Below are 16,493 nucleotides of genomic sequence, written 5' to 3' on the forward strand. Positions count from 1 at the left end.
ATTTGTTAATGTTGTAATGACTACCTTTCTAGTCTTTTCTGTTTAAGGGGGTTATTACAAATGTTATGGACCCTAAAGTAGATAGCTGAAATTGTAATGTACAACAGGAAGATTTTAGAGATAACCAATTTTAGAGATACAATAGGAGATAAATCTGAAACAATTAAGTTATTGAATTGAAGGGCAAGAATTGAGAAAGAGTCTTGACTCTTAATAAGAGCAGCCAAACATTCAGGGAGCTGGAGTGGCCAGATGCATGAAAGGTGGGCACAAGTAAATAGCTGAAAATATATAGCTAAAAGCCAGTTGTGTTTTTACATTTCAGACAAGCCATGGTATCTAAATTTAAACTGCATTATATTCAGTTTTCATTATGGGCGGCATTGGCCTCTATTATTTTAGAGACAATTTTATGTCTAAAAGAAGAGTCTTGTTATACAGTGACATCATTTAGGAAGTCTGTTATCCCATAAAGGACCCATAGCAGGGCATTTTTATTGCTTTTTGAGTATTTTGATTTGTAACCGAAGTTCTATCTTTAAGTTACCTCATTCTGTCTTACATGTAATTCTAGAAATGTAATGGTTTTAGCTATGAAAGTAATGGTTTTGATGTGAATGGTATGTTATTTATACCTAATTCCTAATGTGAGTCAGTATTAATCATACATCTTACAAAATATGTATACGATTAACTTTGTATGTTTTATTTGATGTGACATTGGGCTTTTAGATTTTTACTTGTATTATATAGTCAGCTTTAATCTTTGCACTAAGTCATCTGGTTAAAAATATGTGAGTAATAAATCGAATTAATTTTTGGCCAGGCGTGGTGGCTCACGCCTGTAATCTCAGCACTTTGGGAGGCCGAGGTGGGCGGATCATGAGGTCAGCAGATCGAGACCATCCTGGTTAACATGGTGAAACCCCATCTCTACTAAAAAAAAAAAAAAAAAAAAATCAGCTGGGCGTGGTGGTGGGCGCCTGTAGTCCCAGCTACTTGGGAGGCCGAGGCAGGAGAATGGCATGAACCCAGGAGGTGGAGCTTTCAGTGAGCCGAGATCACGCCACTGCACTCGAGCCTGGGTGACTGAGACTGTGTCCCAAAAATAAATAAATAAAAATCAATCTATCATTTAATCTAATTCATTTTTGTTCATATGATGAAGACTAAAGATTGAACTGTACTCCTTTGCATGAAATAATGGAAATATGTTTTTGTATAAAAGTATTAGAAGGTATAGATATAAAAGTTTTGTGTAAGTAGGCCTTTCTAGTTTCTAAAGTTACTAAATCCTGGAAAAATCTTTCTTCTTTTTGTCTGAATAAACAAAATGCATTATAAATTAAAAATCGTTTTTATCACTTACAATAATGGATTTATGTATACAAAACTCTCATTTAAGAGGTGTACATATTAGATAATGACACATGCCTATAGGTGGGGCCAATATCTTATTTAGAAAACAGTGTATGAGGAGATGAGGAATCTAGGAAGTAGGATTCTGTACCATGGAGCATCACCATAATGAATCTATTCTAGAAAAAGTTCAAAGCAGGTAATACCTACTGTTCATTTCCATGGTCATTATAAAACTCTCAAGGCACCCTGTGATCATGTTACTTAAATAACCCAATTTTCAATAGACTAAGATAATTTACTAAGATAAATTAGTAAAATGGAGTTTCCTCCAAAGTACCCCCTCTCAGTCAATGCATATTGTGTATAGAATTACTAGATATAAGCCAATTAGGTTTTGCAGAATAATTTTCTAAGAATGACAATTTTGATTTTATATTGCTTATTTTAATATTAAATAACAGGAATAAATTTTAATGAATTGCTTTTTATCAGTAATTTATTATATGCATAGAGAAATACAAATCAGCAGGGCTCTCTGTATGCAGCTGACTGGGAATTTGTTTTAAGGCATTAAGCTACAAGCTATAAAAATGAGAGAAGAGCGATTTTAAAATATATACTTGGTATATCCAATTGATGCTTAAAATATAAAATTTGACTTCTTTTAGGTTCCACAAATCAACAAGACTTTTCTTCAGGGAAAAGTGAAGATTTGGGAACAGTTCAGGAGAAGTCCACCAAAAGCCTTGTTATAGGTCCTCTCGATTTTCGTTTGGATAGCAGTGCGGTGCATAGGATTTTGAAAATGATTGTGTGTGCCTTGGAACACGAATATGAACCATATAGCAGGCTAAAATCAGGTTTGTTTCTGGATTAATTTAGAATCTTTTGCCATTTGTTTTGAGAATAATTATATAATCCAATTTGTGTTGTCTTGCTAACTTTACGTTTTTAGTGTAATTTGCCTGTTTGCAAGGACTTTGATATATGTAGCTGTTTATTTAAAGAATAAACTTGTGTGTAGAAGTTGGAGAGATCAAGATTTGAAAATTATTGCACAAGTACTTTATTTGCCAGTATTTGTCAGTATTTTATTGTTATACCTTTTGGGTACTTTTTCTAGTGGATACTTGTAAATATGACTTTTTTTTTCACATTAATGGATTCTAAGGAGCCAGATACAAAGTTGGGCTCTAAACACACAAATTTAACATTCAAGAAAACTTAGGCACTACTGGTTTAGAAAAAATTGCTGTACAACTAATTTTTTCTACATGGTAGATAGCTATGGTTGTCATAGTTTCATAAAATACGAATTCCTTTTTAAAGCAGTAAAGCAACTCTAGAGTAGAGCATAATAGTGTAATGAGGAAGTATAAGATAATGAAGAGCTCACCCTGTGGAGTCAGACTATAGTTTAAAATTTGACCCTCAATTCTTAGTATCCTTAGGAAATTTAATTAACATCTTTGATGTTTCATTTCTCTGTCTCTATAATAAGTTTAGTTATTGTGACAGAGATGGCTAATTGTCTCCTCAATATCCATCCTTTTTCATAGTAATAGAAATTTCTGTAACAGAAATAAAGACTATACATTTAAGGGATAGTCATATGACTAGGTTCTGTCTACTGGGATGGGAGCAGAACTTTATGTGATGTTTTGGGCCATGACTTTAAAAGGAAAAGAGCATGCCTTCCTTCTTTTCTTCTCGCTGGAAAATAAATACAATGGTATGGGCTGGACCTGACATTTTAGATCTGAGATTAAAGCTGCATGCTGAGGATGACAGAGTAGCAAGATAAAAAGCACCTAGGTCCTCAGTACTGTGATGGCACCATGTCAGCCCTGGATCCTTTAGACTCAGATTGTTTCATGAAAGAGAAATAAGGACTGAGCATGGTCACTCATATCTGTAATCCCAGTAGTTAGGGAGGCCAAGGCAGGAGGATTGCTTGAGCCCAGGAGTTTGAGACCAGCTTGGGCAACATGGCAAGACCCAGTCTCTACAAAAGATAAAAAAAAAAAAAAAAAAAAAAAAAATTAGTTGGGTGTGGTGGTACATGCCTGTGGTCCCCGGGCTGAGCAGGGAGAATTGCTTGAGCCTGAATGGTTGAAGTTGCAGTGAGCTGTGATTGTGCCACTGTGCTCCAGCCTGGCCAACACAAGACCCTGTCTCAAAAAAAAAAAAAAAAAAAAAAGCTGCTGTTTTTGTTGAAATTTCTATTACTTTACTTTTGTCCCAGCAACTTTACTGTTACCTTAAATGATACACTGATAGGACCTACTTCCAATGATTGTTCTGAGCACTAAATGAGATAGTGCACGTAAAAGCACTTAACCCAGTGTACAGTAAGTGCTTGACACATCCATGCATTCATTTATTGTACCTTACTTGAATGCCTACCCTGTGCCAGACATTCTTTATGTGCTAGGATAGTATAGCAAACAAGACATATAAAGCCTTTGGTCTCATGGAGCTTATATCCTCACGGGGTAGACAAATAGTAAACAAGTTAAAATATCATTTCAGTCATTGATAAATACTGGAGAAAAAAAATAAAAGAAAGTATGAGGAAGAGTGCTAGAAACAGAAGGAGGGGAGAGCTGTTTTAGTAGGGACTTTAGGAAAGTTTTCTCTGGAGAAGTTTATATGTGAGCTAACTTGTGAATGATGTAAGGGAGTGAATCATGCATATAATGATGAAAAGAGGGTTTTATGTAGACAAGTGCAAGAGCCTTGGGGTAGGAACAGTTTTGGCAGTATACGGGGATACAAACAGGCTAGAATAGCTGAAGCACAATAAATGTTTGTAAGTCATAGAGGTAGACATCAATCACCGTGTTGGGTTTTAGGGACCACGTAGTCTGGATTTTATTCTAAATGTGATGGGAAATCATTGGTAAGTTTTGAATAGGAAGTTATTAACTTATTATTTTAATAGTAAATAGTATGGTTGGCATATGTTTTCATTTAAAAAAATTTAGATTTTCCTAGTTTTACTTGCACTCATTTGTGTGCATGTGTATTAAGTTCTATACAATTTCATTACCTTTGTAGGTTTGTGTGTTCACCATGGTCAAGAAAATGAACAGTTCCAATACCACAAGGATCTGGCATGTTGCTCTCTTATAACCACACCCACTTCCCTACCATGTTCCTTTCTCCTCCCTCTTTTCCAGGGGCTAGGGATAACCCCTGGAAACTTTTGTCTTCCATTTCTAAAATTTTGTCATTTCAACAATGTTAAATAAGTGAAATCATACAGTATGTAAGCTTTTGAGGTTGACTTATTTTGCTGAGCATAATTCTCTGGAGACTTATTCAAGTTGTTGCATGTATCAGTAGTTTGTTTCTTTTCCTGCTGAGTAGTATTCCATTGTATACATATACTATAGTTTGTTAATTCCCTCACTTATGGAAGAATATTTGGGATTACTCTAGTTTTGGGCTATTACAAATAATGCTGCTCTGAACAGTTGTGTACTGGTTTTTGTGTAAACATTTCTTCAGGATAAATTGCTGGGTCATATGGTAGTTGCATGTTTATTATTTTTTTTAAAGAAACTACCAAGCTGTTTTGAGGACTGGCCATACTATTTTACATTCCTATCCAATGATGACTGTGTGATCCAGCTTCTTTACATCTTCCCAGCATTTTGTTTTGTCACTGCTTTTTATTTTAGCCATTCTGATAGATGTGTAGTTTTAATTAGCAATCTGCCATCTCACTGTTGTTTTAAAGTTGTGTTTCCTTATTGGCTAATAATGCTGAACATCTTTTTATGTGCTTTTGCCATTTTTATTTCTTCAGTGAACTGCATATGTCTTTTGCTCATTTTAAAAATTGGGTTAATCTGAAAGTTTTAATGTTTTTCATTTTATACTCAAGTATGTCATCATTTTGAATTAATTTTTTACATAAGGAGTGAGGTTTAGATAGGGGTTTATTTATGTGTCTTTGAATTTTCAATTGCACTAGCACCATCCTTTCTTTATTGAACTGGTTTTTTACCTTTGTCAAAAATCCATTGAGCATATTTGTGTGGGTCTGTTTCTGAGTCCTCTAGTTTGTTTTCAGTTAGTAGACCTATGATATTTCCCACTGTCAGTACCATGCTGACTTAATTACTGTAACGCTGTGGTAAACCTTTATATTGGAGGGAGAAGTTACTCATTTTGGTTTTGAGGGAACATTTGTTTAGGTTAGAAATAACCTCATTATAACTTTCATTTACATATATCTCTAATGGAATATTGGGTTGGCTGTTTCGTTTTGTTTTTGTTTGGAGATGGGGTCTCACTTTGTCGCCTAGGCTGAAATACAGTGGTGTGATCATGGCTCACTGTAGCCTTGATATCCTAAAATCAAGTGAGTCTCCTGCCTCAGCCTCCTGAGTTGCCGGGACCATAGGTGTGCACCTCCAAGCCCAGCTAATCTTTTTTTTTGTAGAGATGAAGTCTTACTATGTTGCCCAGACTTATCTTGAACTCCTGGGCTCAAACAATCCTGCCTTGGCCTCCCAAAGTCCTGGGATTATAGGCATGAACCACTGTGCTGGCCCTTGACTCTTTTAATATAGATCTATTGGTGTTATTTATTTTTCTCATGTAAAAGTCCAAGTTGGTTAGTATTCCAGGGAAACTTTTTTATGAGGTTGTCTTAGACCCAGATTCCTTCTATTTTATTGTTCTGCCAACCCCAGAGATATGCCATATATACATAGTCAGAATTGGGTCACCATTATGGTGTGTAATTTTAATCAGGAGGAAGGGGGAACAAGAGCATAAACGAAGGTATGTAGTCTTATTTATTTATTTATTTATTTATTTATTTAAGATGTAGTCTCGCTTTGTTGCCCAGGCTGGAGTACAGTGGCACGATCTTGGCTCACTGCAACCTCTGTCTCCTGGGTTCAAGAGATTCTCCTGCTTCAGCCTCCCGGGTAGCTGGGATTACAGGCATCTGCCACCATGCCTGGCTAATTTTGCATTTTTAGTACAGATGGGGTTTTACCATGTTGGCCAGGCTGGTCTCGAACTCCTGACCTCAAGTGATCCACCCACCTCGGCCTCCCAAAGTGCGGGGATTACAGACGTGAGCCACCGCACCCGGCCTGTAGTCCCATTTTAAGGACATGGCACTCTCATCCCATTGACCAAAATAGTGACATGTCCCCACACCTAACTACAAGGTAATCTCTAGGAGGAGTCCATATACCTGACTTGAATCCAGAGGGTTTTGTTGCTAAATGAAAGAAGGAGAAAATGAATACTCCTGGGCGGTTAGCAATCTGCTACAGTAGACGTATGCCGTGTGTGTGTGTGTGTGTGTGTGTGTGTGTGTATAATCTGTATTTGAAGTTTTGAAGCAGTCTATCATCTCAAAAATGTGATGTATATAAAGAACCTTCTAACTGACTTTATTTTTAATATACATGCAGTCCTCACTTGCCATGATGGCTTGGGACTATAAAAAGACCACGCAAAGTGATCTTTATCAGGGTGAAGAATTAAATTGTTGCACAATCTTTACAAATTGTTGTCAAAACATTAAACATTCTCTTACTGTTGGTTATAAATGTATAGAGAAATGAAAAAATATTAAAAGGAATATTCAAAATTAAGCCATTTTATTTCTTTGAATAAACTTAAGAATCATCATTCTCAGTAAACTATCGCAAGAACAAAAAACCAAACACCACATATTCTCACTCATAGGTGGGAATTGAACAATGAGAACACATGGACACAGGAAGGAGAACATCACACTTCGGGGACTGTTGTGGGGTGGGGGGAGGGGGGAGGGATAGCATTGGGAGATATACCTAATGCTATATGATGAGTTGGTGTGTGCAGCGCACCAGCATGGCACATGTATACATATGTAACTTACCTGCACGTTGCGCACATGTACCATAGAGCCTAAAGTATAATAATAATAATAATAATAATAATAATAATAATAATAATAATAAAAAGAAAAAAAAAAAGAATTGCTCGAACAGCTTTTTTCTCCTTCTTGTATGACTTACGATATGGCATGTCTTTCCTATGCCACCTTAGCAACTTTTCATACTCCTTTCTACATTTGGATAAGATTCTGACATTTTATCCTACACAGTCCATGAGGGATTTCTCTGTTGCCCAGGCTGAAGTGCAGTGGCACAGTCTTTACTCATGCAACCTCTGCCTCCTGGGTTCAAATGATTCTCCTGCTTCAGCCTCTTGAGGAGCTGGGATTACAGGTGCGCATGCCTGGCTAATTTTTTTTTTTTTTTTTTAAGTGGAGACGGGGAATCGCCATGTTGGCCAGACTTGTCTTGAACTTCTGACCTCAGGTGATCCACCCACCTTAGCCTCCCAAAGTACGGGGATTACAGGCGTAAGCCACTGTGCCTGGCTGAATTTTGCAAACTTAGCCACATCTATGTAACTGTTTAAGAAACAGAAACTTACCAGCACTTCAGACGTCTCCATTGTGTCCTCTTCTGGTTACTATTCTGACCTCAAGAGTAAACCATTGGCCGGGCGTGGTGGCTCACTTTAAAGAAGTTTGCTGACCTTTGCTCTGTATGCTTGCTCTATGCTTAGTATTCTGGTCTTTTTCATTTTAGCCATTCCAATGGGTATGTAGTGCTATCACACTGTGACTTTACTCACAATTACCTGATGTCTAATGATGTCGAACGCCTCAATGCAGGCACATACTTCTTTTTTTTTTTTTTTTTTTTTGAGATGGAGTCTCGCTCTGTTGCCCAGGCTGGAGTGCAGTGGCGCGATCTTGGCTCACTACAAGCTCTGCCTCCTGGATTCATGCCATTCTCCTGCCTCAGCCTCCCGAGTAGCTGGGACTGCAGGTGCCTGCCACCATGCCCAGCTAGTTTTTTTTTGTTTTTTGGTTTTTTGTATTTTTAGTAGAGATGGGGTTTCACTGTGTTAGCCAGGATGGTCTCGATCTCCTGACCTCGTGATCCGCCTGCCTCGGCCTCCCAAAGTACTAGGGTTACAGGCATAAGCCACCGTGCCCGGCCCATACTTCTTATTTTATACACTAGTAGGATCCCTTCCCCTACTTATTATACTTATTTATACCCAAAATACCCTAGGCTCACTGAGCACCAGCTTTAGGTATCATTTTTGACCACTGGATAGATCATCTTTTGCTTATTCAAGTCTTTTTATTGATTGTCTATAAGATAAATAATATTTTAATGTGAAATGATAGAAAAACACAATCTCAGAATGAAGATTGATTGTCAGTTGTTTTTTTTTTCTTGAGACGGAGTTTTTCTCCTGTTGCCCAGGCTGGAGTGCAATGGTGTGATCTCAGCTCACTGCAACCTCCACCTCCCGGGTTCAAGCAATTCTCCTGCCTCAGCCTCCTGAATAGCTGGGATTACAGGTTTCTGCCTGTACTAATCATCCCTGGCTAATTTTTGTATTTTTAGTAGGGATGGGGTTTCACCATGTTGGCCAGGCTGGTTTTGAACTCCTGACCTCAGATGATCTACCTGCCTCAGCCTCCCAAAGTGCTGGGATTACAGGTGTGAGATTGTCTATTTCTTAACAATTTTTAGAAGTTTTTTTAATTTTTGTTTTTAATATGCTGTAGGTACAAGTCCCTCATGGAGCTGGATTTTCCCCGTTCCCATCTATCTGTAGCAAATACTTTCTCTCAGTCTGTGTCTTGCCTTTACATTATCTCAATGGTATTTTAATGACCAAAAGCTGTTACTCTTTTAAAGAAAGAAATTGGGGATTTCTTAAAGATATATTAAAATAAAAAGCTGGTAAATTTTTATATAACAAAGATACATTTACATTCGAGAATAGTGCAACTTATGTTTGTTAAAGGTAACTTATTGTTTTATACCTGCTTCATTGTTGAAAAGAAAAACAGGATTTGACCTTATAGTTTGGATAACTAATTCATTTTTCAGTTGTTTAAGAATATTATTAAAAATATTCTTTATTAATTTTTTATCGTTTTAATTTTAGATATTAAGGATGAAAATGAAACGATACTGAATCCTGAAGAGGTGTCTTTTCTGGAGGAATATATTCCTACTCGACATACAAGTGTTACTCTCCTCAAATGTACCTGCACAATTTCCATGGCTGAATTCAACTTGCTGGACCATTTACTACCTGTCATTATGGGAGAAAAGGTATATTTTGTGATTTGCTATATTTTTTTCCCCTCATATATGGATTTTTTTTTTTTTTTTTTGTCATTTACTGAAAGAATATCTGCAGCCGGGCACAGTGGCTTGAGCGTGTAATCCTGGCAATTCAGGAGGCTGGGGCAGGATGCACACTTGAGGCCAAGAGTTTGAGACCAGCCTAGGCAACAGCAATACCTTGTCTCTCAAAAAAATTAGGCATGGTGGCACATGCCTGTATTCCCAGCTCTTCAGGAGGCTGAGGTGGGAGGATTGCTTGAGCCCAGAAGTTTGAGGCTGCAGTGAACTATGATCACGCCACTACACTTTAGCCTGGGTGTCACAGTGCGACCCTGTCTCAAAAAAAAAAAAAAAAAAAAAAAAAGAGAAAGATAAAAGTATCTGCTTATATAGTTATCCATGATGAAGTAAAAGCAATGTAACTATGAACTAAAAATTAACTATGTTAATTTTTAAAATGTAATTTTAAATTTATATTTTTAATAAAATAAACTTAATCTTGAGAGTGTATAAAGAAATGTTGAAGAATATGGGCCTAGAAGTCAGACCATATACCAGCTATAATTCCATAGACAATTACTTTATATCTCTAAGCCTTGATTTTCTCTTCTCAAAAAGAAAGCGATTGTATTTTTTCAAGCTGCCTATTTAAGTTTTAGCCAGTAAAACTGTCAGCCTGCCTAGATTCAGACAGCTTATTACTTACATAGACAGCAGAAGCAAAGTCACTAATGGTGCCAGCTCCCCTGTCCCTTGTTCCGTAGGACAACCTGTAACCAAAGGGCCAAATGACTTCTGTTGGTACATCGTGGGGCACCCTGCTGGCAACAATTCAGTTTCACACTGCAGCTAAGCAGTGGTGTAGCTTAGTGCATATGTGGAAAGCCCATAACTCAGCTGAATGAGGAATGCTGAAGAGAAAATGTTTCATGGCCGCCTCTCTCAAGATGGGACGATGAATGAGAAATGCTCTTTTAGCAGCTCCTCACAAGACCACATACTATCCTTTGTTTTTGGAGGATCACAGGATATTCTACCAAGGTCTGCTGTGGTTGAGTATTGCCTTCATGGCATGGATTTGTGTAACATTATCAGGATGCTGGTACAGACTAGTCCCACCACAGTACTTAGCTCCTAGGAGTATTTTAAATTTTCATTGAAATAATGCATGTAAACTATTTTGCATGTATTAGGAACTGAGTGATGTCTGCTGTAATTGTTGAGAATGCTTAATATTTGTTTATGATCCATATACAATGTATTGCTTTCTGAGTTTGACTTATACATACAAGGCCTTATTTGTTCGTTTGTTTGCTTTTTGAGACAGAGTCTCACTCTGTTGCCTAGGCTGGAATGCAGTAGTGAAATCTCAGTTCACTGCAACCTCTGCCCCCTGGGTTCATGCAACTTTCCTGTCAGGCTTCTGAGTAGCTGGGACTATGGGCGCATGCCACCACTCCCGACTAATTTTTGTATTTTTAGTAGAGACAGGATTTCACCATATTGGTCAGGCAGGTCTTGAACTCCTGACCTCAGGTGATCCACCTGCCTCAGCCTTCCGAAGTGCTGGGATTACAGGTGTGAGCCACCACACCTGGCCTGTTTTTTTTTTTTTTTTTTTCATATATTTCTTTTGATGTTCATATAATGATCAGGGGTCCCCAGCTCCTGGGATGTGGACCAGTACTGGTCAGTTGCCTGTTAGGAACTGGGCTGCAGAGAAGGAGGTGAATGGCAGGTGAGTAAGCATTACCACCTGGGCTCTGCCTCCTGTGAGATCAGCGATGGCATTAGATTCTCATAGGAGCACAAACTCTATTGTGAATTGTGCATGCAAGGGATCTAGGTTGGCACTCCTTATGAGAATCTAATACCTAATGACCTGAGGTGGAACAATTTCATTCTGAAACCATACCCCTTCTCCTGTCTGTGGAAAGATTGTCTTCAATGAAATTAATCTCTGATGCCAGAAAGGTTGGTGTCTGCTGACAGTGATAATCATAGAAATAAAAAGTGTCCTAACTTTAAAGAAGAACTTATATGAGGGAATTAACTATATGCATTAACTTTATTGTTGCTCTCTACTGGCCACTCATAATTAAGTATGGTAGTGTATTATGATTAAGAGATCATGTAGAGAAAATTTCACTGGAGACAATTAAAATATGTCTGCATTTTGTCATTTCTGTTTTTGCTATCATCTAATTTTTTAAATAGATACTATTTTTTAGAGCAGTTTTAGATTCACAAAGCAGAGTGAAAGGTACAGAGACTTTTCATAAACTGACTCCCCCACATACATAGCTTCCCCCATTGTCAACATCCCTCAACAGAGTAGTATGTTTGTTATAATTGATGAACCTGTATTGACACATCAGTATCACCCAAAGTCCACAGTTTACATTAGAGTTCACTCTTGGTGTTTTATGTTCTATGAGTGTTGACAAATGTATAATTATCTACTATAACAATATCACATAGAGTAGTTTCAATTCCCAAAAAATCCTTTGTGCTCTGCCTATTCATCCCTTCCTCTCCCTAACCACTGGCAACCACTGATCTTTTTACTGTCCTCACAGTTTTGCCTTTTCTAGACTGTCGTATAGTTGGAATCATATAGTATGTAGCCTTTTCACATTGGCTTCTTTTACTTAGTAATATGGATTTAAGGTTCCTCTTTGGCTTTTCATGTCTTGATAGCTGATTTCTTCTTTGCACTTACTAATATTCCATTACGGATGTACCACAATTTACTTATCCATTCACCTACTGAAGGACATCTTGGTTGCTTTCAAGTTTTGAGAGTTGTGAGTAAAACAGGCATATACATCCATGTGCAAGTTTTGGTGTGGGCATGTTTTCAACTCCTTTGGGTAAATACCAAGGAGTGTGATTGATGGGTTGTATGCTAAAAGTATGTTTAGTTTTGTAAGAAGCTGCCAAATTGTCTTCCAAAGTGGCTGTATGATTTTGCATCCCTGCCAGCAGTGAATGAGAGTTCCTGTTTCTCCACATCCCTACCAACATTTGATGTTGTCAGTGCTTCGGTTCTTTGCCATTCTAAGACATGTGTAATGGTGTCTTATTGTTTTGATTTTTATTTCCTTGATGACATATGGAAACATCATTTCATGTGCTTATTTGCCATCTGTATATCTTCTTTGGTGAGGTATCTCTTCAGATCTATTGCCCATTTTTTAAGAGTTGTTTGTTTTCTTAATATTGAATTTTAAGGATTCCTTGTATATTTTGGGTAATAGTCCTTTATCAGATAGGTCTTTTGCAAATATTTTCCCCCAATCTGTGGCTTGTCTTTTAATTTTCTTGTATTTTGCAGAGCAGAAATTTTGCATTTTTAGTGAAGTCCTGCTTATCAATTCTTTGTTTTATAGATTGTGCCTTTGGTGTTATATCTAAAGGTCATCATTAGACCCAAGGTCATCAGCTTGTATCTTTTAAGAATTGGTCCATCTCATCTAGGTTATCAAATTTGTAGGTATAGAGTTGTTTATGGTACTTCTTTGTTTTTTTTTTTTGAGACAGAGTTTCACTTTTGTTGCCCAGGCTGGAGTGCAATGGCGTGATCTTGGCTCACAGCAACCTCCACCTCCCGGGTTCAAGCGATTCTCCTTCTTCAGCCTCCTGAGTAGCTGGGATTACAAGCATGCGCCACCATGCCTGGCTAATTTTGTATTTTTAGTAGAGAAGAGGTTTCTCCATGTCGGTCAGGCTGGTCTTGGACTTCTGACTTCAGGTGATCTGCCCACCTTGGCCTCCTGAAGTACTGGGATTATAGGCATGAGCTACGCACCTGGCCTGTTTTTAGTATTTTAAAAATTATCATTTTAGTGTCCTTGGGATTTGTAACAATGTTCCTCTTTCATTTCTGACATTAGGAATTTGTATCCTCTTACTTTTTTTCTTAGCCTGGCTAGAGAGGCTTACTGATTTTTATTGAGCTAGCTTTTGGTTTTGTTTATTTTCTCTATTGATTTCCTATTTTCAATTTCATTGATTTCTGTTTTGATTTTAATTCTTTTCTTCTTATTTTGGATTTATTTAATTTCCTGAAGTGTAAGCTTAGGTGATTGATTTTAGATTTTCCTTTTTTGTAATATATGAACTCAATACTATAAACTTGCCTCTAAGCATTGCTTTCACTGCATGCTACAAATTTTGATAAGTTGGATTTTTGTTTTCATTTAATTCAAAGTATTTTTTATTTCTCTTGAGATTTTTTCTTTGACTTGTGTTCTTTAGAAGTATGTTATTTAATCTCCAAGTATTTTGACATTTTTTAGTTATCTTACTGATTTTTAGTTTAATTCCATTATGGTCTAATAGCAGACATTGTATGATTTCTTTTAAATTTGTTTAGGTGTGTTTTATGGCTTAGAATGTGTCTGTGTTGATGAATGTTCTATGTAAGCTTTAGAAGAATGTGTACTCTGTTGTTGCTGTATGAAGTAGTCCATTGATGTCTATTATATCCGGTTGGTTATAAGTTCAATTATGTCCTTATTGATTTTCTGTCTGCTGGAACTGATTATATCTGATAGAGGGATATTGAAGTCTCCAACTAAAACAGTGGGTTTGTCGGGTTTTTTCCTTGAAATTTTATCACATTTTGCTTTGTGTATTTTGGCACTGTGTCTTTAGGCACATCCATGTTAGGGACTGTTGTGTCTTTTTACGGAATTGACACCTTTATCGTTACTTAATCCCTTCTTTATCTCTGATAGCTTTCCCTGGTCTGATTTTTGTTCTGTCTGAAATTAATATAGCCACTCCTACTTTCTTTTGATTAGTTTTAGTATGGTATGTATTTCTCTATTTTCTTTTAATCTACAAGTGTCTACATATTTAAAGTGAGTTTTGGCTGGGTGTGGTGGCTCATGCTTGTAATCCCAGTGCTTTGGGAGGTAGAAGTGAACTGATCGCTTGAGCCCAGGAGTTTGAGACCAGCTTGGGTAAAACCCTGTCTCTACAAAAAAATACAAAAATTAGCCAGGCATGCTGGTGTGTGCCTGTAGTTCCAGCTACTTGGGAGGCTGAGGTGAGTGGATCACCTGAGCCCTGGAGGTTGAGGCGTGAGACCTTGTCTCAAATAAATACATAAGAAAAATTTTTTTAAAAAGTAGGTTTTTTTGTAGACAATATATAGTTGGGTCTTGTATCTTTAGCTGCCTTGACAATCTGTCTTTTAATTGATGCATTTAGACCATTGATGTGAAGTTATTATTAATATAATTGGACTAATATCAACCATACTTCTTGCTATTTTCTATTTTTTGCCCTTGTTATTTGTTCCTGATTTTTTTTCCACTCTCTTTTGGCGTTTTGTGGTTTTAATTGAGCATTTTATATTATTCGATTTTCTCTCCTCTATTAACCTACCTGTTATACTTCTTTTTAGTGTTTGTCCTAGAATTTGCATTATATTTTTACAATTAATTCAAGTCCACTTTCAAATAACACCATACCACTTTACAGGTAGTCAGAGTTTCTTATAGTAAAAGAAATACTAATTCTGCCATCCTGTTTCTTGTATCATTGCTGTAATTCATTTTACTTTTATATAAGCATTCATAAGCCTGCCACACACAATCATACATAATTAAATACATATTACTATTATTATTTTGACCAAATTTATGTATTAGATCAATTAAGAATAACAAAAATTAAGTCTTTTTTTACCTTATGCCTTTTCTGATGCTGTTTTTTTAATGTAGATGTGAAATTTTGACCTTTATCATTTTTCTTCTCTCTGAAGAATTTTTTTTAACACGTCTAGTAAGGCAGATATACTGGAAACAAATTCTCTGAATTTTTTTTTTTGTCTGAGAAAGTCTTTTTTTCTCCTTTTGAAGGATAATTTCATGGGGTATGGAATTCTAGGTTTGTGGGTTTTTTCCTCTTAAAATACTTTATTTTGCTCTCTTCTTGCTTACATTATTTTTGAGTGGAGGTCAGGTGTAATTCATATAATTGCTCCTCTATAAGTAACATGTATTTTTTTGGGCGACTTTATCTTTGATTTCTATGATTTGAAAATGATGTGTCTGTGTGTAGGTGTTTTTTTTTTTTGGCATTTATCCTGCTTGGTGTTCTCTGAGTTTCCTGGGTTTCTAGTTTGGTGTCTGACATTAATTTGAGGAAACTCACAGTCATTATTGTTTCAGATGTTTCTTCTGTTTCGTTCTCTCTTTTCTTCTCTTGTGGAATTCGTATTACGTGTATGTTACATCTTTTGTAGTTGTCCCACAGTTCTGAAATATTCCGGGTTTTTTTTGGTTTGCTTTTCACTTTTGGCAGTTTCTACTGAGATATCTTCAAGCTTAGAGATTCTTTTGTTAGCCATGTCTGGTCTTCCAGTATGCCTGTCAAAAGGAAAAATGCTAACAAGGAGGTCTTACTCAGAAGGCAGCCCACAAATTTGTATAAAATTTCCTTTAGATTGTTGGCTAATTCCTAAGCTGCCCATGTATAATGCAAGACTTCAGGAAACCCAGCAGAAAGCAAAGTATAAATTTGACTATTTGCATGGTGCTGTGTATCTACAATTAGAGTTCAGGCCCTGCCACATTAGCACCTGGGGCCTTCCTTTGAGACCTTATAAGGGCCACACCCTAGGAATAAGTACAGATTGAAATAGATTAGTCTAAGAAAGCCTAATTTCAGTCCTGGATAGGACCATGATGATATACTTGTATTCTGTCTGCTTGCCAAAGAATAGTTAACTTACTTTAGGGGAAGATAGCATTATCAGAGCCTCTATAATTTTTTATCCATGATGTCATCTGCTTGATACAAAATTATGAGTTATACTAAAAATAGAACCAATTGAATTAAATATAATAAAAAATCAATAATATAAATGGACTTAGAGATGATTAAGGTATTAGAGTTGTTAGACATGGACTTTATGATTAATTGCTTAAG

General features: G+C 36.7%; 1 protein-coding gene across 23 annotated transcripts in view; it reads left to right on the forward strand.

The window, feature by feature from the left end:
* VPS13B (vacuolar protein sorting 13 homolog B) overlaps window positions 1-16,493 on the forward strand; it is a 915,151-nt gene that overhangs the window by 131,221 nt on the left and 767,437 nt on the right. For all 23 annotated transcript variants that reach the window (XM_063669399.1, XM_054497603.2, XM_054497598.2 and 20 more), the window contains exons 13-14: window positions 2,031-2,222; window positions 9,364-9,533. In XM_063669399.1, the coding sequence (XP_063525469.1) occupies window positions 2,031-2,222; window positions 9,364-9,533 (362 nt within the window). The remainder of the gene's footprint in view (window positions 1-2,030; window positions 2,223-9,363; window positions 9,534-16,493) is intronic.

This window comes from Pongo pygmaeus, chromosome 7, assembly GCF_028885625.2.
Source record: "Pongo pygmaeus isolate AG05252 chromosome 7, NHGRI_mPonPyg2-v2.0_pri, whole genome shotgun sequence".
Classification (NCBI taxonomy): domain Eukaryota; kingdom Metazoa; phylum Chordata; class Mammalia; order Primates; family Hominidae; genus Pongo; species Pongo pygmaeus.